The sequence below is a fragment of the Varanus komodoensis genome, unplaced genomic scaffold (genome assembly GCF_004798865.1).
Source record: "Varanus komodoensis strain SLA01 unplaced genomic scaffold, ASM479886v1 scaffold1, whole genome shotgun sequence".
NCBI classification, from domain to species: Eukaryota; Metazoa; Chordata; class Lepidosauria; order Squamata; family Varanidae; genus Varanus; species Varanus komodoensis.
In genome coordinates, this window is record NW_025335268.1 from 136099968 (window position 1) to 136123990 (window position 24023).

General features: G+C 41.2%; 1 protein-coding gene across 3 annotated transcripts in view; it reads left to right on the top strand.

Moving 5' to 3' along the window:
• Positions 1-12010, top strand: part of LRIG2 (leucine rich repeats and immunoglobulin like domains 2) — a 61572-nt gene extending 49562 nt beyond the window's left edge. For all 3 annotated transcript variants that reach the window (XM_044447381.1, XM_044447390.1, XM_044447399.1), the window contains 3 exons: positions 961-1110; positions 7358-7642; positions 8628-12010. In XM_044447381.1, coding sequence (XP_044303316.1) covers positions 961-1110; positions 7358-7642; positions 8628-8857 — 665 coding nt within the window. In that variant the 3' untranslated portion in view covers positions 8858-12010. The remainder of the gene's footprint in view (positions 1-960; positions 1111-7357; positions 7643-8627) is intronic.
• The last annotated feature ends 12013 nt before the right edge of the window (positions 12011-24023 follow it).

Consider the following 24023-nt stretch of genomic DNA (forward strand, 5'->3'; position numbering starts at 1 on the left):
TGAGTGTGTTTGCATCAATAAAGAAAATAAAGTCATTAAGCCCAACAGTGAAAAGGAAATCTGCTTTGCACAGAAGGCCAGGTATGTGATCTTGTTGCCAGGATGTTCTTTCTTAGATGATTGCTTGACATTTGATGGAAAGGTAATGCCAGAGCCTCTGAGTGCATTAGAAAAATGGATAAGCCATCCCTTCTGATGTGCTGGACATTCTATTCAGTCTTCCCTACCCAGCATGGCTATGGTGAGGCATGCTGGGATTTGTAGTCCAGAGGCAATTAGCTTAGGGAAGGCTGGCATAGGCAATCCCAAAGGCTTTCAAGCTATAGTGGGCTGCAACACGTGCTGGCTGCCATTTTGAATATTTAGCCCCCAAGACAGATTGCCATGGTTTGTAGTGTCATCTTAACCCAAGCAGCAACGTTGCCTTCAGGTAGCCCTTCACCAGACCATAAATTATTTGTGCATTGATTAACCTTCAAAAAATACTTCCTCTCTTGGTTCAGGCAACACAACAGACTATTGCAATCCCTTGCTGGGGTTTATATATTCAAAATGGTTACTGTGGTGATTTAAGTAAACCATGATTGGTAGCAGTGATAATGTGAACCCTGTCAGAGGCTTCCTATTATGGTCTTGTAGCTTTTAATTGTGTTCATAGTATTTAGAGAAAGAACTGTTGCTAGAATTGGTAATTCTTCCCGAATTTTTCTGCCTGTGCCTTAAGAAAGATACTGTATTGCTGTAGGGAGTTTACTCATTCTTGCAGTTATAAAAGTCAGCAGTAAATCAGGTTAGAAGAGGAATTGCACTATTCTAGCCACATCAAGTAAGCTTTCTCTGTGAGCTTATTTTGCTTGGCTATCTACCTGAGTCACCATTTTGACAGGTATCTGATTGCTTGATAGTTTTGTTGCCATAGTGAAATTATAGGATCATGTTACTATTGTTATTCTCTTTCAGAAGAGGTAAATTTGCCTGCTGATATTCCCAGTTATTTATCCTCCCAAGGGACTTTGTCAGAACCACAGGAAGGCTACAGTAATTCTGAGGCAGGAAGCAATCAACAACTTATGCCTCCCTCCAATGGTTATGTGCACAAAAGTGCAGAAGGTAAGCTCTGGGTCTCTTACTGGAGATGGCAAAAATAACTCATGGTCTACAGCCTGTATCAGGTGGACTGACAAATACCTGCTGGTTGTCAGAATTAATGTAAAGAGTGTTCAACTTAGTGGTTCCTGCTTGGATGGAACAAGGCAGTTCTTAAGCAAAAGAGCATATTCAATATACAATTCATCTGTGTTTAAGTGATCCCATCTGCTGACATTTCTTGGGTTTGCACTCATACTTTGTCAATTCACAAGATATTGGTCGCTGTGAAGGGGGAAATGTCCATCTAAGTGTAGTCAGTTTAGTTTTCTCTAGATAAACATTTCACTAGGCAATGGAATGTGATGGTATTGCAAAAGAAACTTCTGCTTATGTTATACAGCACCTGATACGGATGAGAATACATGTCATTGTTAAAGAGCCTTGTTCGTACAGTTTCGTGTAGGGGAACACTTATGTACATTAGTCAGCCTGCTAATAGAGATATTCAAATGGGAAGAAATGTTGCACTGAATCCTCCTAACAAGAGTCCCAGGATTCCAGCCAGCCATTCATTCTTCATGGATGCAACATTCCTCCCCTTTTCCTTTAGCCCACAGTTTACTTTTCTGCCTGGAATTATATTTTCTGAGGCTTCTAAGCATGTTCAGTCCTTGTTGGACTGGGTGGAGTTTTTGGATAGAGTTGCCCCTTCAAGGTAATGTGTTTTGTACTTTTGAATACTTTATGGCAGGGGTGTCCAAACTTTTTTGCAAGGAGGGCCAGATTTGGTGAGGTGAAAATGTGTGGGGGCCGACCATTCAGCCTGACATTCTTTGAACCATTAACATTAAATGCAAATGAACTATTTTATGAAAGACTAAACAAATAACTGCACTAATGTGAAGGTTGATACTGAGATCTCGACTGCATTATATAGGCCAGGTCTGGCTCAAAAACAGTGGTTTTGATGCGCAAGATGTCACGCAGGTGAAAGTCACTTAGTCTTGTCTTCACGCGGTTCTTGTTAATGTTCATAACCGAGAATGTCTTCTCGCACAAGTATGTCAAACCAAACAAGCTCAGCATTTTCTTAGCAAATGTTCGAATCTCTTGGAACCTGTCTTTATCCAGCTGGCGGTAAAAGTTGACAAGAGGGAGCTGTTGGTGCCGACTGCGACACTCGGCGTCACACTGCAGCTCAATGAGCTCCAGCTGCAGGTGGTCTGGAGCGTCATCAGGGTCCACAGAAAAAGGAGATGAAAAAAGCGTGATCTCCTTTTCAATAGCTGCAAAATCCCGAAAGCACTGTTGAAACTCCTCAGCCAGAGATGAGATGTCTGCTTCATACCTCCTTGTTTGTGCACTCATATTGTTCTGTGGAAAACTGGTCATTATTTCCTGCAGTGATGGGAAATTAATTTATTTATTTATTTATTTATTTATTTATTTATTTTATTTTATTTTATTTTATTTTATTTTATTTTATTTTATTTTAATTTAATTTAATTTAATTTAATTTATTTTAATTTATTTTAATTTATTTTAATTTATTTATTTATTTATTTATTTATTTATTTATTTAGAAAATTTCTATGCCGCCCCATTCGCTGAAGCCTCGGGGCAGCTCACAAATATATCAATTAACATATAATACAATAAAATATAAAACAAGTTTACAATATAAAATGTGTGGTATTGGGCTGCATTTGTGACAGGTGCCTTTGGTAAAGTAGCAGCTTGGTCCCAAAGGCTTTGATATGTGAATACAGTTGGCTACCACTGCATTTTGACCCTGAAGGCTCGTGTTCAGCACGTTCAGATGTCATGTTATATCAACTAAAAATCCAAAATCAGCCAGCCAAACAGGATCAGATAGCTCTGGCATCAGTTGTCCCTTTTTTGCCAATAATTGTCCGATTTCCTCCCTGAGAGAGTAGAAGTGCTGCAGTGCAAACCCCCGACTGAGCCATCTTACCTCGTTGTGATACACAACATCTCCGTATTCAGCCTGGATGTCAAGTAGAAACTGTTGAAACTGGCAGTGGCACAGGGCTTTGGAGCGAATATAATTAATCGCCTTTATCACCAGTTTCATAACATGATCATATTTCAGATGTTTGGCACAGAGAACTTGTTGGTGAATAATACAGTGGAGTTTTATAGCTTTGCCTCCTTCTTCGCTGACTTTGTTACAGACTAGGGTTGATAATCCACTTCGCTCGCCAGCCATGGCAGGTGCGCCATCCGTAATAATCCCAGTGACTTTATTCCACGGTAGTTCCATGTCATCTACGGCGGAACAAACAGAAACAAATAAATCTGTTCCTCTTGTTTGGTCCTTAAGGCTCTGGAGATCAAGTAGCTCTTCACTCACGTTCATGTCATTGTCCACTCCTCTCAAAAAAATCAATAACTGAGCGGTGTCAGATGCATCCATGCTTTTGTCGCAGGCTAACGAAAAAAAGTCAAACTCCACTCCTTTTGCCTCTGTCTCTTAATATCAGATGAAACGTCTTCAGTTCTCCGTACCACAGTGTTACGAGCCAGGCAAACATTGGCGAACTCTTCCTTCTTCTCAGGACAAATTTTCTCCACCCTTTTCATCACGCAGTCTTTAATAAATTCACCCTCAGTAAAAGGTTTGCAGTGCTTGGCAATCAGCATTGCCACCTCGTAGCTCGCCTTTGTGGCATTTTCATTTGACTCACAGACTCTTGTGAAAAAGCGCTGCTGTGCCGTTAAAGCAGCTTCCAGTTCCTTCAATTTTTCGCCATGTTCGTTCCCAGTTAGCTTGTTGTAGTTAGCATGTTTCGTCTGGTAGTGCCTCTTGAATTCCTTGAAAACAGCCACAGTCTCTTGGCAAATTAGGCAGACACAGTTGTTTCGTATTTCAGTGAAAAAAAATACTCCAATTTCCACTTGTCCTGGAAGTGGCGGCCCTCGCTGTCAACTTTCCTTTTTTTAGTTACAGTCACCATTTTAGAAATGGGCACACAAGCCTTGTGTCACAAGGGTCACGTGGCGAGAGTGCTGACTCAGGTCTACTGCCATCTTCTGGTGAAATATAACCACCAGCCTTGAAGGAGCAGGGGACAGCTGCGGGAACCACTGTGCGGTGAGGGGAAAAATGCCGGCCAGCAGGGATGAGTGACAGGCTGAGCCAGCGGGGAGAAGAGGCTGTGGGCCGCTCAGAATTTGAAAACGGGCCGCAATTGGCCCCCGGGCCGGACTTTGGACATGCCTGCTTTATGGTTCTCCCAAGCATGATACTTCCTATTCTTGTATCTCCATTTGGCCCCTTATCCTGTTAGCAGCACCTGAGTTTGCTGTTAGAGGAAGTGATACTGTATAGGAGGCCAATGATTTTTAAAAAATGAGCCAGGTCTACTGTGCCTCAAGAAATCATTATAACTATGAGAGCCAGACATTTCCTAAACAGCTTGTTCCTTTAAAAATGGGCATCTTTCTGTACCCATATAGAAAGAGCATTGTTGCAATGAATACAGACACACTGATGGTTTCTTGCTCTTTTTCATTCAAGAGCTTCTCTTTTTTCTGCTCATCATACCTCTAGTTGTATAAACCGCTCTAACCTATCCTCCTTGTCCTTTAGGCTGTAGTTGTCAACACACTTACCTGCCAGTAAATTTCATCAAGTTCAATGGGAGATGCTTCTGAATAGACATGCATAGGATTAAAGTGTTACCTTTTTCCCTAAACTAAAATGTTCAAAAAGCAGTAACACTTTTCCACATATAGTAATTGCTCTGAACGTTGATCATTCTAGTTGTATTTTTCTCTACCTTTTCCTTTGCATTACCATCATTTTTGAAATGGTAGTATACTGTATTTCAAATGGTCGCACACTATAGAATTATAGAGAATATAATGATATTGCCAATCTTGTTTTTTTTTTCAAAGCTTATGGACTTCACCTTTTTTATTGTTGCTGCATACACAGTTGTTGTCTTTCTTGTGTTGTTCTATCCTCTGAGACCCTTGGATCTTTCTTGGTAGCAACAGTCAATTTAAATACCACTGTATTTGTGAACTTATATAGGACTTTTTGCCTTAATGAGCTTCTTTATCTGATATTTTGTTACCTGTTCACTGGTATGGAAAGATTATTCTGGGGCTTCTAATTTGCCTTGTTTTCATATAATAAATAGATTTCTATTCCATCTTTGGGTCCTCAAAGCAGCTATCAATACCATTCCATTAAAATAATTTCAAATCCAACCCCAAATAACAACCCTAGATCTCCAAAGAACTAGTGAAAGAGAAAGTTCTTCACTTGCTTCCCAAAGGGAAAATGGCACCAACATACAGGTTTTAAAGGGAAGATAAGCTGTATCCCAGTGCTGACAAATTTGTGCTCTTTCCAAATGGTAACCTTTAGTGCAGCAAAGGCACTCTGAACAAGGTTGCTTTGCTGAGCTTCACATGGGAGGTGCTTTTTAAAGCACTCTTCTCCAAGTAATTTAGGACTTTAAAGATCAATACAAGAAGCTTGAATGTAATCCAGAAACAAATTGGCAGCCATTTCTGCTTTTTAAGTGCTCTGTGATTATGCAAACCCAGTCATAGTGTCCCTCCACAAATATCTTTCTCCATAATTTTCAGTGGGCTTGTTGCCTGATACATTTCCACCATCATTGCACAGCGATGAATCATCCCAGATGAAATACTGTGAGCTTCTGTCAGCTTTCCCCAGCCATTTTAAACCCGTTATGTGACAGATTTTTGATGTTAAGTTGTGCTATTCTAAATATCTTCAGCAAACATCTTCAGTACAAAATTGGTGTGTATGTAGAAGTTGAAAAGTTTCCTAAAAACTTCCAGTGTTTTTTCATGCTTGCTCATTGGATTCATGTCCCCTCTCCGCTGATGCTCCAACATAATTTGGTTTCCTTAATTGCTGTGCCTTAATGCTATTATTTCAGTGAACTGAACATCATGTAGTAGATGCAATGATGACATAATATAGCTAAATTAAACTGAAAAATTAATTTACAGTGAGAATAGGAATATTACTTTTATTCTGAATGTATTTGGGGATCCTTGCTGTTCTGTCAGCACATCTACACAAGTATTAAGTGGAAAGCAGTGTAGCTCTCTTGTAGTTCAATAGTGCATCTTCTCCCAAACTATTTCCTGTAAATTATGCTGCTGTAAATTATGCTGCTGTAAATTTCACTTTTAGACCCTGTGCGAATTAATATATAGCTTGTCCTGTTTGCAGCATAGGGAGTCATGAACTTCAGCAACTGATCCAGCAATGTAATGTGGCCCCCAAGACCTTACGACCACAGATAGTAGTCAGTGCTAGTCCTATGTAGAGGAGATGATTGAAATTATTACGTGATTTCTATGCATCTGTTCTGCATAGGACTAACATTATTTACATTTATTTATATAATTAACATTATATTTCCTGTTGTTTTAGGTGCCAGTATATGAATGCTGATTCTTCCCCTTCTCTCTAAACTATAGCATGCGATACCTGCAAGTTGGCAAATCATTATGTCCGCAATGTCAATGCAGCCTTCACAACCCTTTCTCTTCATTTTCCAAATTATTTAATTTTCCACTGCCAGCATCCTACCACCATCACCTCCCCACCCAAAGGGATTGTCTTTGGTATGAGACAGTATTAGTTCACTACCCTCAAATAAGATCCTTCTGAGTAAGGAATTGTTTTCCTGATCTTCTGTATGATGCCCTCCTGTTCTGAACCTGTCATTTTATGATCAGAATTGATATGGGATCTCAACTAGTAGATCTGGAAGTCTCATCTGCATATTTATCTGCTCCTGTCTGCTTTTAATTTAGCTCAAGGGCTTTGTAGCTTGATAACTATTTTAGGTAACTTCTGAAAAATCCTTTTTTAATGCTAAGCAATGAGGCTAGTTTTGCTTTTAAAATTTACTGTTTTGGTGAGAGAGATTTGTTTGTTTTTTGCTTTTACGCTTTCTAGGCCTGCTCCCTCTGTTCATGATTTTATATAGATGCTAACTCACCTAGAAGAATATATTTTACTGTTTGATGCTTTGCCATTGGAGTTGTGGAAGTTTATTGCCAATACCCCCTCATGTTTGAATAATTTCAAACATACATGTACAGTTTCAGCCAACTGACCCATAGAAGACTTTCATCTCCGCATGTCACCATTTCATCACCAGGAGTATTATTTGTGTGTAGCCTGTGAGGCCAACAGTGATGGGTATCATATTACAGCACACTAACTTCCCAGTATTTCTTCCACTAGGTGGCACAGCACCATTGGTGATCTGCTCAGATTGCTACGACAATGCCAACATCTATTCCAGAACCAGAGAGTTTTGTCCTTATGCATACATCACAGAAGATGACCCACTTGATCAAACATTGTCTAGCCTAATGGTGCAGATGTCAAAAGAGCCCTATCCCGTGTGCCCCCAGCATGAAGCCACTAATTTGGATAGTCTGTCGGGTGACAGAGACATGTCTGTCTTCCTTAATAGTCAGGATCGGCTACATGAGAGGAAACCCTGCTCTCAGCCATGCAGTAGTGGTAAGAGCTATATTATTTTCTTGATGTTAACATGATTTCATTTTCATCAAATAAAGGATTATGCTTCATCATAGACCCAAAGTTCAAGGCCCACTAACAGCAAGGCCTGCTATCCCCCTCAGTAAAAAAAATAGTCAATTAATTGTATCCCAAGTCTTTTTGAAACTGGGTTTCAGTATCAGGGGTGCAATCACTTCACCTTTCCTTTGATGCATGTAAGCATCTAGGATGCATTTATATGCATCCTAAGTTCCACATGAAGCCTGCACACCCTGATTCGTCTCTAAAGAGCCATTCTCAGCTGTCTAGATAACACATGTGAAGGAGGATGGAAAGTTGATAGGAATCGCAGCCTGCTCATCTTCTCACCCACCTGACATAACTGCGTTTTCCCTCCCCCACAGCACATTTGTAACCTCAGGTAAAGCAGTCAATGCCATTCTTTCCACCAGCTGTGATGGGGCAGTGCAGGAACTCAGCCTTCAGAGATCATACAATGTTGGAACTGGCATTCCAAAAAATGTTGTACATGCAATAGCCAAAGCCCTATTGGTGATAGGGAATGAAGTCATAGAAATGAGTTGTTGAAAAGTTATGTTTGATATTCTTAGAACACTAGTGCTCTGTAACTTCAGAGTCAAGAGAATTCTGTAAACATACTCTAAAAATTGCAACTAATGTATATTTTCCTAATAAGGGTGTTTCATAGTACTGCAAACCGTTTAAAAATCCAAGGTTTTTTGAAGATATAACAGGGTGTTTCAGTGTTAGTTCTGTAGAAGAGCCTGTTGCAATGCCTTAGGCATAACAGTAATGCTCTTAGGCATATTTTTCTGATGATAGTCATAATCTTCCATATTATGAAATACCTTCAGAAAAAGGGCTTAGCGTAGGATTGGTTGCCAGAATCACAGAGGATGTGGTAAATCTTAAGTGTTACAAGCTTTTGTTACCAGTAAAAATTTCTTTCATTTTCCTTCAACAGATCCTTTTCAGCTCTCTTTATGGGGCATCAATAAAGATCTGGGGTTGTTGCATCCTCATTTCTCACCTCAGCCAAAGACCCATGAAGTACCTCGAGTTCTGCGAAGTGAAGGCATTACAGAGAGTGAACATGAGCTGGTTATTTCCCCCAGACCTCGCCACAGGTTACATGAACACAACTTTGATTTTAACAGGACTCGGAACATACAGGAACACCATGAAGCTACATAAAAATCACGAAAATAGGAAACATTAGCCGCAAGCTTGGAGCAGCTGACAGTATCTTTGCTACCTCAGGTTTTGCCCCATGGCCAAAGATCTTCCATGTCTGCAACAGAGAGGCTTAGTGGATGGGACCAGTATTTACCTCCTGCTGGCAAAGAGTGGGCAAGTAATAACAGAGATCCTTCTTTCTGTTAAGTTTCACTAAGTGTTACATACTAATGCTCAGCATTTCTGACAAACTGACTGGTGGACAGAATACATGAAGTGATAAAGAAAGGTGGATCTGTTGCCTTCGACCACAGTCCCATGGAAGTCTCTCACACACTCTTTCCTGCTGAAGAAATAAACCTTAAAAAGTCCCTTTGCAAGATCCCTTAATAATTGTAAGCATGAAGCTCTTGCTTGACTTATTTGGCCTTTCTGATGGCTACCAGGAATTTACAGCAGTGCATTCAGTCACAATCTTTATTTATCCTTTCTCTGGCTAAAAGTCTTCAGTTGTAAATATATTTGCATAATATAAATATTTGTATATACGTCTAAACATATAAACATCAGGCTGAAATGTAAATTTTTAATTATGCCAACAATTACATACTATCATACCATTCTGACATCTGCTGACCAGACTAGAAATAATTGTTTTCTAGGATTAAATGCTTACAGGCTGGTTCATACTGTCCTTTTTTTGCACATGGTGATTGTGGTTATTACATGATCTCCTATTTAGTGGAAGTTTTCACTATGAGGTGGCTCTTCCCACATTTTAGTCTTAAGTATGGGATCAGCTGTTAAAGGACAGAAAGATCCCATGTGTTAAAAGGTCTTGTATGAGTTGACCCAGAGGGTCTGGTGCTTGTGGTCCACTGGATACACATGGCTCAAATGTTCCTGTATACTGTGTATGTTATTCTTGACATTCAGAGGATGTGAGCTGTTAACTTTGAGACATCATTTTCTATATTTCTTGAATGTTGAAAAACAATGTGATGGTATTGAGATACAAGCCTAGCAAGATTGAGCTGATGACTTCTATTTGTGAATGAGCCATCACAGGTTAAATATCAAAGAAACAACACTTTAAGCTATCTCCACACAACACAGAGACTGTGACAAATATAGTGATAAGCACACATGGTATGAATTGATCTTATGATATAATGACTTGAACATCTTAAGCTAGCTGCCCAAGACCTTTTGGTCATTACACTTGGTACAACAGGAGTGCAAAGGGATTTTGTGTACTTCTTAACATGCTGTTATATCCCAGAATGAAATGTTGCAAATGGTAGATGATTATGACTAGAATGATCTTGTAGAGAAACTGCAGATTAAGAAGATTATCTCAGGGTAAAGAAGAAAAGTTACAGTGTTATTACTAATCTTCCCTGCTGTGACATTTCATGGTTCTGCATTGCAGCCTGAAGACATCTCATAAACTATAAATATTGCATCATAGGTATTATATTAGCCATGGCCAGACTCCCGTTGTTATTCAAACAGCTGTAAATACCAGTGCAATCCTATACAGTATACCTGTCTGCTTAGAAGAAAGCTGGTACAGAATTGTAGCCTAAATGTCCGAATTAGTCACAATCTGAGTTCCATGCAGCAAAAAAGCTCATTAGTCTTTCCATACATTTCAGTAAAAGATATTGCCTGATCTGTTTGAGTATCGCTTTATAATGATGTGTTGGTGAACAAGAAAGGCTGACAGGATTATTATGATCCCATTTAATTTAATTAATGCGTACAGCTCATCATGAATCAGGCTTGGCTAGTATAATTCCAGACTTCCTTTTGGTAGTTTGGTAAGATATTTTCTTAAGGGTGTGTGTATTGTTACATAAAGCAGAAGATTCTGGCTGCAAACAATGGTACTCTCCCCCCCCCCCCCCAAGAATCCCCAGCTGACTTGTCCCAGTTATAGTGAGTGCCCAGCCAGGTACCTGAACTATATGAGAAAAAGCTTCTACATCACTTTGCCTTCTTTTCCCAGTAGTGGGAAGTACAAACTCTAATACTTTTTATTCCTGCTTAATATTGGTGCCCAAATTCTTACAGGGCACTAAAGCCAAAAACTTCAAGAGTGCCTGAAACGTCCAAAGCCATAGGATTCGAGGCCCAAAAGAAGCTGCTCCTTTTGAGCCTGGGGAGTGTTAGTTCTGTGTCATGTCAGTCACGTGTTTGCTTCAAAATACTGAGTGTGTATGATCAACATTAATATTCCATGATGTCACTCTGTAGTTAAAATCATTCAGTAAGGGAAGGCGGATCTGCAGTGGTATGTTGCTGATTCAGCAGTGTGCACTTGCATTCCCCAATGTTTAAAGCATTCCCCTCCTACTTGATGTAAAACTCCTCCATTAGCTTGAGCCCCATCTTCCAGTTAGGAGAGCTTCATTTTACATAATACAGATTTTAGGGCAGATGCTGGCAAAGGGCAGACATTTGCTTAGAGGATTAGAAGCACCCTATGCAGGACAAGAGAAGTAAAGAGGCAAAGGTTGGTTCTGCACTTCTGCCCTCCACAGCAGTTAGATGGTAGATTTCGGCCATCATGCAATGTTTTGGAACAGAAGGGATCTGAGATGCCACCAGAATATTTTGTATTTTGGCAATATAGGTCTCTTGCCCTCTGTATATACTATTTCCCAAGGGTTTTTTCCCACACTGAATGTGAGGTGGAGGATCTGAGTGCAGATCCCCAGCTATAGGGACAGACTGATTTTCCAATCTCATAGCTGGAAATGTTAACACACATGACAATCTTGATGCTGTCTAGAGGATTGCTCTCCCACTTGATTTCTCCTATTTTAAATTCTAAAAGCAAAAGCTCTTTAAGAGATTGTGTTTAGGATTGGGGTACTTGCTCTCCATTTTGAAACCTGTTTCACTTACTTACCTGTTTGCAAGGGGATCTGTGTTTAAATTGCAGGGAGGAAGTTATTCCACCAGTACATTTTGCCAATGCCAAAGTAATTGTAGCTGAACATTTCTAGGGCAGTGCAAACCAATAGCTCCTTGCTTAAGGCTGTCCTTTCTTCATATCTATTTCTATTTTCTCACTTACTAGAATGTATATTTTGTATAGCATGTGAAATATGTTTGTCTGTTGTAATATACCATCATCCAATAAAGGGATCCACAGTGAACTACTTTGGTTTGTTCTGGTATACATAGATGAGGAAAAAGCCTTTTAGAAAACCGTATCACCCACAAAATACTATCACGGGACATGGGGGGAGGGAGTGTCCAGTATAAACATGTGGCCCCTAATGAAGAACTTCTGCTACTACCATTTTGAATGCTCAAAGCTTGCGAGTGGCTGCCTTGAGCTTGATGAATGATTGCAAAGAGGTTACACCAAAAGAGTTTAACCTGTTTGGTAGTAATTCAACAATAAACAAAAAGAGACATTGGCTGAATTTACACATAACTACAAGCTATGCTGGAAACCATGCAGGTATGGCTTGTCCTAATGTGTGAATTTAGCATCCATGGGGAAATGTTGCACATTCAGTTTCCATTAAATCGCATGGTGAAACAACAGTTAGCTGCAAGGTTTCCATGCTTCACCATGGCTTGTCATTATGTGTGACCTCAGTTACAATGTGTCCATGTGGTTTTCACATTTCTGCCATCAAGTTTGCCAGCAAGGCATTCCAGCCTCCTTTTTCTTTTGTCCTTTTCTGCCTAGCAACTGCCTAACACTCTGATCCACACAGTTTTTTCATCTGTCCACATGCCTGGCTGCAGCTCTGGAATAGCAGCAGCAGCACATCATTGTGCTGTGCCATCTCCAGCAGTAGTGGCTGCAGAAGCTGCCATGTTTGGCACTCATGGTTGCTCTTACTCGTGGAAGCTGCCATGTTTGGCACTTGTGGTTGCTGTTAGTTTGCTGGAGCAATGTTTTGAAATAGCTGTATGTTTGTTCTATTCAGGAAGCCAGCACTCTCGGTTTCTGACTGCAGCTTTACACAAGTGGAGCCATGTGGACTGCATATGGGCTAGGTTTCCTGCTCAGTCTCCTGCCTTCCCCACCACATCTTGTCCTGGCACAGCAGCAGTGGGAAGCATTCCTGCTGTGCTCCTCTAGAGCAACAGTGCTACTCAAGTGAGTAGACAGTTGATTTCCAGAGGAGCAGAAAGATAAAGCAGCCAACTGAGGCTATGCCCAGGGGAGCATGTCAGCCAATGAGGGAGAGGAAGTCGACACAGGCAGGAGCAGTGCATCCTGCAATTAATTCTGGGCCATGTGAGCTGGTGGGATATGTGCCACAATTGGGAGGGAAGATGGAGTAGCATGGATACCATGCATGCATAGAAACCATGTGAATGTGCAAACCCAGGTCACAAGGTGAGGTATCATGCCACTTGGCAACTGTTCAGTATTGCTTAGCATTATGTGTAAATACAGCCATTAGATAGGAACCATTGGCAGGGTGGCCTTGCTATTCTATTAGACAGTTATGAGTGGCTCACTCATCTGTTAAAGCACTGGCATGTATCAAGAAAAATGGTTTATGCATTAGATGGATATAATTTAATTCTCTGAGTACTATGTTGTGGCTACTGCTGTACATAAGTCAGTGCTTCATCATTACATGTAGGGGTTATAATCAACATAACGAGAGAGCTTGGCATGATGAAACTAAACTATGCACCTAACCTGTTCAGAATGTGATTGAGGGAGAGAGTTATGCTATTTCAAAGCATTTGATAGTTTGCAGCATTCACATATCTGGATTCTAACCCTTACCCTCCCTTTATATCAAAAAAGCAACCAGTGCTGTGGATGTTATTGACAAGATCATGCTGTATCCAGAATCTATTCAAGGTAAAATACATGTGGAGAAAAAAAGCAGAGCAACATGTAACTAATACCAGCCTTCTGTATAGGCTGATTTCATTTTACAAACAGCCTTCTCTCTATGCTCAGTTTATCATAGCTCACAAACTAAATCTCTGTAAGTCCAGAAATTTGTTGGAGAATATTAACGTATCAGAATGTTGATGCAATGAGAGCAGGGTTGAAAGGTAAATCAACTATTTTTTCACCATATTGTATAGAATACTGCCATAACCACCCCTAATAAAAAGTTACGATTAATGAATGCAGAAATCACAAAATTATCCTTGTTATGCTAACAGTGAAATGATCCATTGCTGATTTTTGTCTGTGTGAAAGTATTCTCAGATCAGCATATTACATGATGCTACTTCAAGAAGTGCAAACATGATTTCTGAATAACCCTGGGAAAGATGTCCAGTGTATGAAGAAGCAGTTGCAAAGGTTTTGTGTTGAATAAGGATGGGTATAGAACCTCAGTAATTGCACTCTTTCAAGAACCAGGATACATCTGACATTTTTAGTATCACAATTGTACTAGAAGGTGCTATATTCATAAAGAAAAATCAATGCAATCAAAACTTTAAAAAAGATTCAATTGCTTCATGCGTCAAAATGAGCAATCCCGTATCTAAAACTTTACACTAACTGCATGTGTTGTGGCAGGCATTCAGGATTTTGTAATGAAATACTTATCCATTATACTTTTGTTCCAGCTGGAACAGCAAATTCTTTTCTATGAAATTCAAACTATTTTCAGTGGCTGTTTCAAAATGTGCACATGTTCACAGGAATGTATTTTGAGCCTCTTCAGCTTGCCCACACCAAGAACACTAACCTGTTCAGACACTGAAGTCCTTAGGTTGATAAATATAGGTCACCACCCATGGCCTTCATAATTCAATTACTTTTCATCCAGTGGGAACATTTGTAACCAACACATAGGATGTCTCCATCAAGCATGCTACTTGCCACATTAGCAAAACACCAGTGAGCACTTCTGCTCCCCCCCCGAAACACACAGTGCAAGTGCACACAGTGTGAGTACACAAACTTTTTTCATCTTGAGGAGTACATATAAGGTAGCCTCTGACAGTGTTGGGACTCGAGTGACCCACTCTTATGTCCGACAAATTTGCAGAAGCAACTTGACTTGGACTTGATTCAGGAGCACCAAGTGAGTGACTCAACCAGAGATCTCTGTTGTTTTTATGACCAAGTCACTTTCTGGCACAAGGGAAGAAGTGCAAGAGAGGGACAAGCGGAGCAGAGGGAGGGGGATTGCAATACAGGTAGTCCCCAGGTTACGTACTTAGGAACATGCAGACTCATAAACCCTACATGAATATCTGTCTAAAATATCCCTAGGGAACAATGCAATGTGTTTGGTGATGCATCATCAGTGGCTTTGGCCACGTCATTTTCCAGGCTTTTTCTAGAGAGAGAGATTCTGTAGATATTCATGGCTTTTTGTTCTGCACTGTTGGCTCAAGTGTATCCATGCTAGTGTGTTTTGGGGCACATGCAGGGCTTCAAGGATGAAGCAGAAGCACGGCAAAGCAGTTTCTGGGAAGGGCAGAAGCAGAGGTGCCCAGATGACTTCTCCCTATGCCTCCGTTCTTTTAAAGCTTGAAATTCTGTTTTTATCCATAACTTCCTAATCTATGAGGTCACATCAAGCCTAATATTAACATGGCCCTGGGGCTGGAGAGGCAGGTTTTGATTGTGCTGCTGGAGAGGGAGAGGTTACCACTGGAGTTGCTTTCTGGGAGTAGGTCTCAAGGGTTGTTTGTGCACCCATTTTCTTTTCTCATCATAAATGGCCTTGTAGCAGCTAATGGCCTGGCTTGGTCTCTCTTCAGTACCTGTAGTTACTTTATTATTACTGTATTCTTATCATTTTTACAATACTGCATTGTGTTTAAAATGCTTTAGTGAATATGGAAGTGCTTCTTAAGTGTTTTATATACATAGAAAGGTAAAATATGTACATAAACTAAGACAAACATTTGGCTTACTCGTGATCCGACTTGTATACAAATTTGACTTAAGGACATTCTCAGGAAAGAACTTGTCGGTAAGCCAGGCACTACCTGAATATGGGGAAGGCTGCAGCTCTTTTTGGTGTACTTTGTTCTCCTTGGCAGGAAGCACAACAGCACTTCTCCTGCCTACTGCCTCTGCTCGATTCCCATGTGTTTCCAGGGAGAATATCAGCCCCAGGCCAGCCCCAGTCTTGTCAAGAAAATGGTTTTTCTAAATTGCAATCTTGATAAATTTGAATAACAGTACAACTTAAATCGTGGTTGAAGGAAAGGACTTCAATGCATCACTGACAGAAGTGCAGATGGGAACATCGGGGCAGTTGCAACTTCCCCCCGCCCACCCCACCACCTCCCTTTTTTCTGTTAAGGTTGGCTCTTGAGATGAGAAGAGACTTGAGATGTGACTCGAAAATTTCTTGCAATGCCTTGAGGATCGACTTGGACTCAGAAGTAAAGACTTGAGACTTGCCTTGGAGTAAAGGACCTGAACACATCACTGGCGTCTGATGTTGTTTGTGCATGCATGCACATCACAGCAATCGTGATGCAGACCATTGTTTCCTCACTGGCAAGTGGGAAGAGGGACATCCCTGCAATCCTCTTGCTTCATCCTATGCTCCTATTACCTTTACCACTGCCATTGCCTTGGCTCTGTGGCAAGCTGCGTTCATGAAGGCACTGCCTCCAGGCTTTTGTAAGACCTCCATAGCTGCACAGGACAAGGGAATGAGGAAGGCGGCTGGTAGTCAAGCAGCATCTAGGGAGCTGATCCAGCAAACTCCTTGGTGGGAATGTGGCTGCTAGAATTCTCCAGAGCACCAGCTGGACACTATTTGTTCCTCCGCTGCCTTCAGCAGGCACTCCATCTTGGTTCATGTATGATTGAGCAATCTATATTGTGATCTCTGAAGAAGTGGTACAATTAAGGGGAAGGATTTGCCAGAAAAAGGGGGAAGAGCAGGTAGGCACTTGTGGGGCTGCATATGGGCCATAGGTTGTGCATCCCTGCCCACTGTGGAAGTGGGAAAATATGTATCTCCTCTCTTGTCCATGAACAAGGGAGAGGCTGAGGCATGAGTACTGGCAAAGTTTTTGGTGGCACTGTCCACCCTCTCCTCATACCACCTCACAAACAACTACTTCAGGTTCAGGGATTACCTGCAGCTGCTGCTGCTTCTTGCTTGTTATCCCTGGTTCTATACAGACTGCTTTTGGACAAATACAGCATTTCTCCTGTGCCCCCTTTCTGTCTTGGCTATGAAGGAAGCCCACTCCACAACTAGCAACAGTGACTAAGATGCTAGTGCCTATTCATCCTTCAGGTTGTTGACCTACTTTTTCCTAGTAGGTTTCTGTATACTTGCAGTCTGTAGCAGTCAGTTATGCAAAGGGTAAAGATGTTTCTAGCACAGAGTTGATGCCATAAGGGATACTGTATTTGCTACCTGCCAAGGCACTGTACGAGGTTCAGGTACCCTGTAGGGATGACTGGCAAATCTATATAACTGTATGTGTGTAATTTATAAACTTATATTTTGGTCCTCCCTTCCTGGACTGAGCAGACAGGATTTGGTGGCTGGTTCCTTGACACACATCTGCAAAGCAACATAAGTTAAGTATAGGATTGCTTGTTCCAATTACAGCAAATTATAGAGCTGGTGTAGTACAGTGGTTGAGAACGTGCAACTTCCCAAGTTCAAATTTCATCTCAGCCATGAACCTTCTACAGGATAGTATTTATCAGCTTTATATATCACTCTGAATTCCAAGCACTAAGCAATGAAGAGAGAAAAAAGAATAAAAATGGTGAAGTAGAATATTATATATCAAAGTATACCACTATTAATGCCAACATTAGACAAGCTGCTGTTCTTATGTCCAGTCTATGCTAAAGAAGATGCTTGCAGAGTTGTCATGAGCCTTACCAGGATAACATTTTCTATGGCCTTTGAACCTCCAAAATGCCCAGTCTACTGCTCGTGTCTTTAGCATTAAAGGCCAACAGCATTTTGGTTTTTTTCTGCCACCACCTGAATAGCAGCTTGCAGGATTGGGCTGGTTAGAATTCATCAATCTGATAATTTTTCCTGATAATGACCATTCTTTCCTTGCCTCCCCCTTTCCTCTTACCATTCTACTGGCTTGATTCTCCTTGATGTTACCTCCCCCTGCCTTTTCTGCCCTACCTTTGTAGCCAAATCCTATCTTGCCTGCCTTCTTATACAGATGGGATACATCTGTACAAACACTGGAAAAAAAAAACCTCTCCCTCTCTCTCACGCACACTCACATGCAGGGAGAGCAGCCCAGCTGCAGGGAGAGAGAGTTCACGTGTGCTAGTCACTTGCTTGGCCTGGTGCCACTTGAAAGAGGAAGAATGCAGATAGAAAACTTTTGTCCTGGTTTTTTTTCTTTCCACTGTAACAGAACTCAGTAGAGAAGATCATCGATGGGATTATTTCTGAGCAGTGGCAATATCTAGATTTCCTGGACCAGAATTGTCCTTGTTCAGAAGGGCACAGGCTGCTAATTCACTGCCAGCTGTCACAGCCTATCTCTGCTAAGAGTTGGCTGCAGCTTTCCTTTATTTACGCTATTGCCAGAAGGGTAGTTTGCTTCTACTACAGGTACTCTTTTAATCTGGATATGTCTCCTCCAGGCAAGGAGCCCAATTCCAGATTACTAGTTGTAAAAGAACCATGTTCACCAGTGTATCTGAATTCAACGTATGGGAACCAACCATCAATACTTTTTATGTATAATCTTCATTATTACAAAATCTTGCAATAAGACTACTTAAGGTTGTTGTTAAAAAGTTCTGCTTTCCTATCAAAGCAAAACATTAAAAATGGCTGTTCTCACAAATTTATCATAGTGTTCCAGTGCTCTTCTCTGTATCCTTCCCACACCCCTTCTATTCATTTCCATTTCACTAGCAAAACAGAACTTGTCTGCACCAACATGAAGTGTGGGATTCTGAATTCATTAGTGTTGTACGAGTACAGGTCTCTAAGCATTGGTGCTTTAAAGAAAGTGGAGGCAGAGGTCCAGACACATGTGTGAACAGTATCCTGTAAGCTGCTCCACTTTAAGTAAGGCAGACAGCTTGTAAATCTAAATAAAACATACAGCTTAACTACTGATGGTAATGAGAGTGTGGGTGCAGCGGACTCAAATCCCAACCTGTTAAAGATGAATTATCAATTCTTAATAGTCTCAGTTCACCAAATACATTTAAAAATTAACTCTGCCTCCTGGGGCAGCCAAGATGAAAGATCTGTACCTTCAGAGAAGAACATACAGTACAATGGCAAACAATTGCTTCCTCTCTGGGGTTTCCCTAATAACCTGCCGTTTTCTAATGATTTTGTTTTTATCTGACTCTTGCCTTAATCCTACAACGGCTTAAAGATAATTGGATACTGTACTAGAGCCATTTCTCTTTTCTTTAATTTCTGCCTGGCAGAGTTTCAATGTTGTCTTTCTGAACAGCATGTGGCCTCTTTGCAACCTTCACTGCACACCAAGGCTGGAGTATTAATGAGTCTGTGCAGGTGGAGGGGTCTGTCTTCGAGCAACAGGCTCTTTTTAATCTTCCGGAAGTCACTGACTGCCTTGCACAAGCTTGTCAGGGCACCGTGGAAAAAGATCTTTACTCTGTGGTATGGCCCCTAGATGGCACACTGGCACTGTGGTTATTGCTGTCGCAGGGATAGATCAATTCTGATGGGCCTACTTATGTAACAGCTTGCATCCATCTTTGGCAAGTGCAGCATGGTGGTAAAACAACGGGAGAACAAAAATACATTTAACACCCAGTAGGCCATTTCCAGGGGATAGGAATGATTGCCAGTGCTGATGAAATCTTGGTTTAGAACAGTATTATTCACTCTGAGGCTGGTAATGCTATTCATTCTGCAATAGCTTCGAGGCCCTTGTTTTTATGCATGCCTGATACCAGTTTCTGAGTATCTGTGCAGTAAAGGTAGGGCTGATTTTAACTGATCTGGTTCAGCTAATGAGTGCATCCAATCACCTGTCTGAAGAATTTCACACGTCCTGCTGGGCTTTCTCATTCAATATTTTGTTTGTTTGAGCATTATATGAGTTCAGTTACTCATCTCCTGTTGCAGGATGATCCTGTTCCCAGCTCCTTGAGGCAATAGTTCTGCTGTGGACAGATAGCATTTCCCCAGGAACCATAACTGGCTCTATACAATTGTCATGTGGGATTGTAAATCATGCACGTGTGCTGGCACCTATGTCCAGAGACAAGCAACTCAGCAGTTTCCCCCACTGATTCTCTCCAATTATTTCGTAGCCTTTAGAAATGTTGGTGGGGCCGGTTGTTGGGGTTGCAGTAGCAAAGTATTCCTGCATTAACGCGGGAATACCAAACCCTTTTTAGTCTGGGGGACAAACTCCATTTTGGAGAAGTTAGGGAAGGGGACATTGCAATGGGAAGAGGGGAAGGAATGAGGCCAAAATAGCTGCACCTTTTAGCTTAAAGCTCTCACTGCCTCTTACTTAGCTTGGAAGAGGTGTTTCAGCCTCAAGAATGGGGAAAAACTCCAGACCTGCGCAAAGCCTGGAAGGGGGAAACGCTTCGGAGGCGAAGCGTTCCAGTTGTGGGCGGGAGCTCCTTCTCGATCACCATCCAGCGTCGACCGGAATCGCCTTCTCTCCACTTAGCTGAGTACGAGAATTCTGTTTATCTCTGCGTGACCCCACTCAGTCCTTCCTTTTCTTCTCTCGACAACCCTCCGTGTTTTTCCTTCTCCTTTTCACTCTTTCCTAAAAATCTTTATGACCCTCAGTTGTGTGTTCCTTTCAGAAAAGAAGTCAACAGTTATTTGTTTCTGTCTGTAGCGCTAATCAGAAGACACAGCTCCCCTGTGAGGCAGAGAGCAGATGTAAAGAAACACACAACAGCCCTTATATTAGTGAAGCTGAGAGTTATTTTTAGAAGGCACTCCTGCTTCTCTGCCCTTGTAGCCTTTTTTAGTGCGACCTGAGATGATTTTGCTGAACCATTTACATTTCGGTTCCCCTTCATTGTTTTCAGAGAGCTAGAAACTGGAAGATGCTGCTCCTGAGAGAGATTCATACTTGCCCCTTGCAAACCAAACCTGGAATACTACAGCAAGTCATGTCTTTGGTTAAATGATGTAAAACAAGGATTTTTTCAACTACAAAACACAATGTCAACACAGCAAGGATTATGCTATATTTGTTAAATACATTTTTGTCCCACTCAGTAGCCTGAAGGCTCTCTTTGCTGATGCTAGATATTTATCAGATGCATTTAGTGGAGTACTTCTAGCAGCTCCAACACAGTGTATCTTCATTGCCTCTCCAGTTTCTTTGCTGAGTATGAAGGATAGGACACCAAACAGGTGACATCTACCACTGGAAATGCACATTGCACTGGCTTTGGAAATACTACACTCCTACTTCCATGCTTCCTTCATTCTTGGTAGCTTCAGGGCTAGAAACTCCCTTTTTCCTGAAGGCTTCCAGATATTCTTTTTCGATTTCCACATGCAGAATGAATGCACACAGCTGCAGAGACTACAAAATTCAAGGATAATGCTAATGTTCTTTAAGAGAGAGATCTGTTAGGCTCTCACCCACAGTAGGAATCATAGTTTGCCTAGCAAACGGATCCATATGTGAATATTTGTTGAAGTTATTTAAAGCTCTTAGAAACCTGTGTTTTCATATATGTAGATAGCATGTATTGAAAATAATCTAATCTATGTAGTCACATATTTCCTTTTTGGCAAAAATGTATAGTAAACATAAATAATTGGAACCTGTGTGCCTAACCCATACTGCTACCTGTACAAGAGCAGTGCCCCTGATCATAGAGCAATTATTATACATCACAAATCCAGACATGCATCTTGCTTGAGATATATAGAAAGTATTTAGTAAAACTCGTATAGCACGGTGCATCCTATAAAAAGCAAATACTAATCCTGTTTTGTCTTCACCTTGTTCTACCATTACAAAATTGGTTCCATCATGCAGCACTCTATGCTGTTAGCAAGGAAGTGCTTGCATTCTTCTTTGTTTTTTGACAAGACATCACTGTGAAGTCAACCTGTGTAATTGCAGCCAAATGTCACAAAAGCACCATAAAGATGCTATTTGTCAATCTGCCTCTTCACAGTGCTTGTTTCCCAAACTGAGAATTTGGCAGCATGCTTAGAAAGCTATGTCCTAACTTCATTTGATGACTGGCAGTCAGTGAGACTTCTACTGTAAAGGGAAAAAGCCTCCCTGAGAGCAGAAGGGCTGATGCTGGATGGATACAGCTCTCATCATTATTCTGTGCTGTCATTCCATTTATCATAATGTGAATAAGCCACAGTCATTTAAGTGACTTGCTTAGTCTCTCCCCTAAGGCCATTTGTAAGTCAGGATAGCTGGAGCTTGTGCAAAACTATGAAAGTGATGCTTAGTTTTATGCATTGCTTCTGTTTCATGAAGACTAAAAAGGTTTCAAAATCTCCAACATTTTAAAGGTAAAAATTACCTCCAAAATCCCCTAAACAACTCAGTGGTTTAAAACAAAATGGGTTGTTACTGAGGCATAGGAACATTTCCTGCAGCACTCCTGCCCTTTCTGCTTTGCTCATCAGCCCCTGAACAGCTCAGCAGTCTGTGATTGGCTCCAGCTGAATGTGATGTCCAAATCCAAACTATGGCTTAACCATTCATCATTTAGACCAGGGATCTCAAACTCAACTTACCTGGGGGCCTCTGGAAGTAGAGTCTGGGTGAGGCTGGGCCGCATCAAGTATTCCACCACCGCGGTGGTGGTGGGCTGCTCATCCCGCGGCTGGCCCAGGTGCCGCTGGCACTTTGAAGGCTGCAGGGCCCCTCCCCCATGCCCCGCCTGTCCCGGCAATTGGCCCTCGAGTTTGAGACCCCTGATTTAGACCCTAGATTGCCCAGTGGTCTGAGTTTGGATAACATGATCTGGGGTAACTAATTGTGGGTTGCTGATCTGATAATGGATTGTTTTGAAAAAGAAGGGGGCACACTGTAGGCAGGACACATGCTCACTCCCATTTGTACACAACAATCCATTGTTTTTGAAATCTGGGTTGTCATTGCATGTGGAACAGTTCACACCGTGTTTGTTGTTGGACTGTGAACTCTGTGTTGTTTAAACCATAGATAGTTGTTAAATGCAAAGCAAAAGCTGTAGGGTGTTAGACGTGCTGCTCCAGTCTACAGATCTGGCAAACACATGCAGTTACAAAACCAGTCCTCCTCTTTGCAAGTGTGCACAGGGATGTGGGATACAGAGAAGGAGTAGGTGAAAGACAAGAGAATAAAAGAACCCATGAGATGATGATGATGATAAGGCACACTGGAAACAGCTATATATTCTAAATAGTAAATTCTCATCTTTCCTCAACTAAGTATGCCTAAGTGAACTGAGTATATATTTTCCCCTTTAATGCTCATCTTCATCTTCCTCCCCTTTCTGTATTGCCTATCCTCTTTTAAATTTTAGATCTTCAGGCAAAGTCTTGTTTTGATTTAATCCATGCAAGGCTACAACCTCCACCTGCCGTAGCATAGTGAAAAGAGGGAATGGTGAGGGATCATGGAGTTGTAGCCCAAAATATCTGGAAGGACAGGAGTCTGCCACTTTTCCTTATAAGGAAGCACTGAACATTTTTGATCTCTCTCTTTTCCATCTCAACATCCTTTTTGAGGTGCAGTGACCAGGACTATACATGGCATTCCAAGTATGGTCACATTAAAGCATCATGATATTGGCAGTTTTAATTTTTGATTCCTAATGCCCCCAATATCAAATATGCTTTTTTTAAACAGCAGCAGGGCAATGCTTTACCAGACTGTGCACCACGACCCACTTTCTCATCATTGACTGGCAGTCCAGACACCACCAGGCTCACACAAATATATCAGTTTACTTATTTTTAACCCTCAATAATTCTACCTATTTCAACTTTTGTTTATAAATAAATCAATGATCCTATAAGGGATAATATTCTGTTACACACTGGCCAATGCCGAGACAGGCACCCCAAAAGCCTATTTAATCTCCTTTGTGCAGAAGGTCCAGTTGCTTTGCTCCAATTCTGGAATTCGTTACAGTCGGGTGGGGTGGGGGAAGCAATGCTATTAGAACTGCTATTTATCTCATTTTCTTTCTCATGCATTGCTATTGATTTGCTCCCTTAAAGGGACATATGTTGATTAAACCATAAATGTATATTGATGGGTGCTG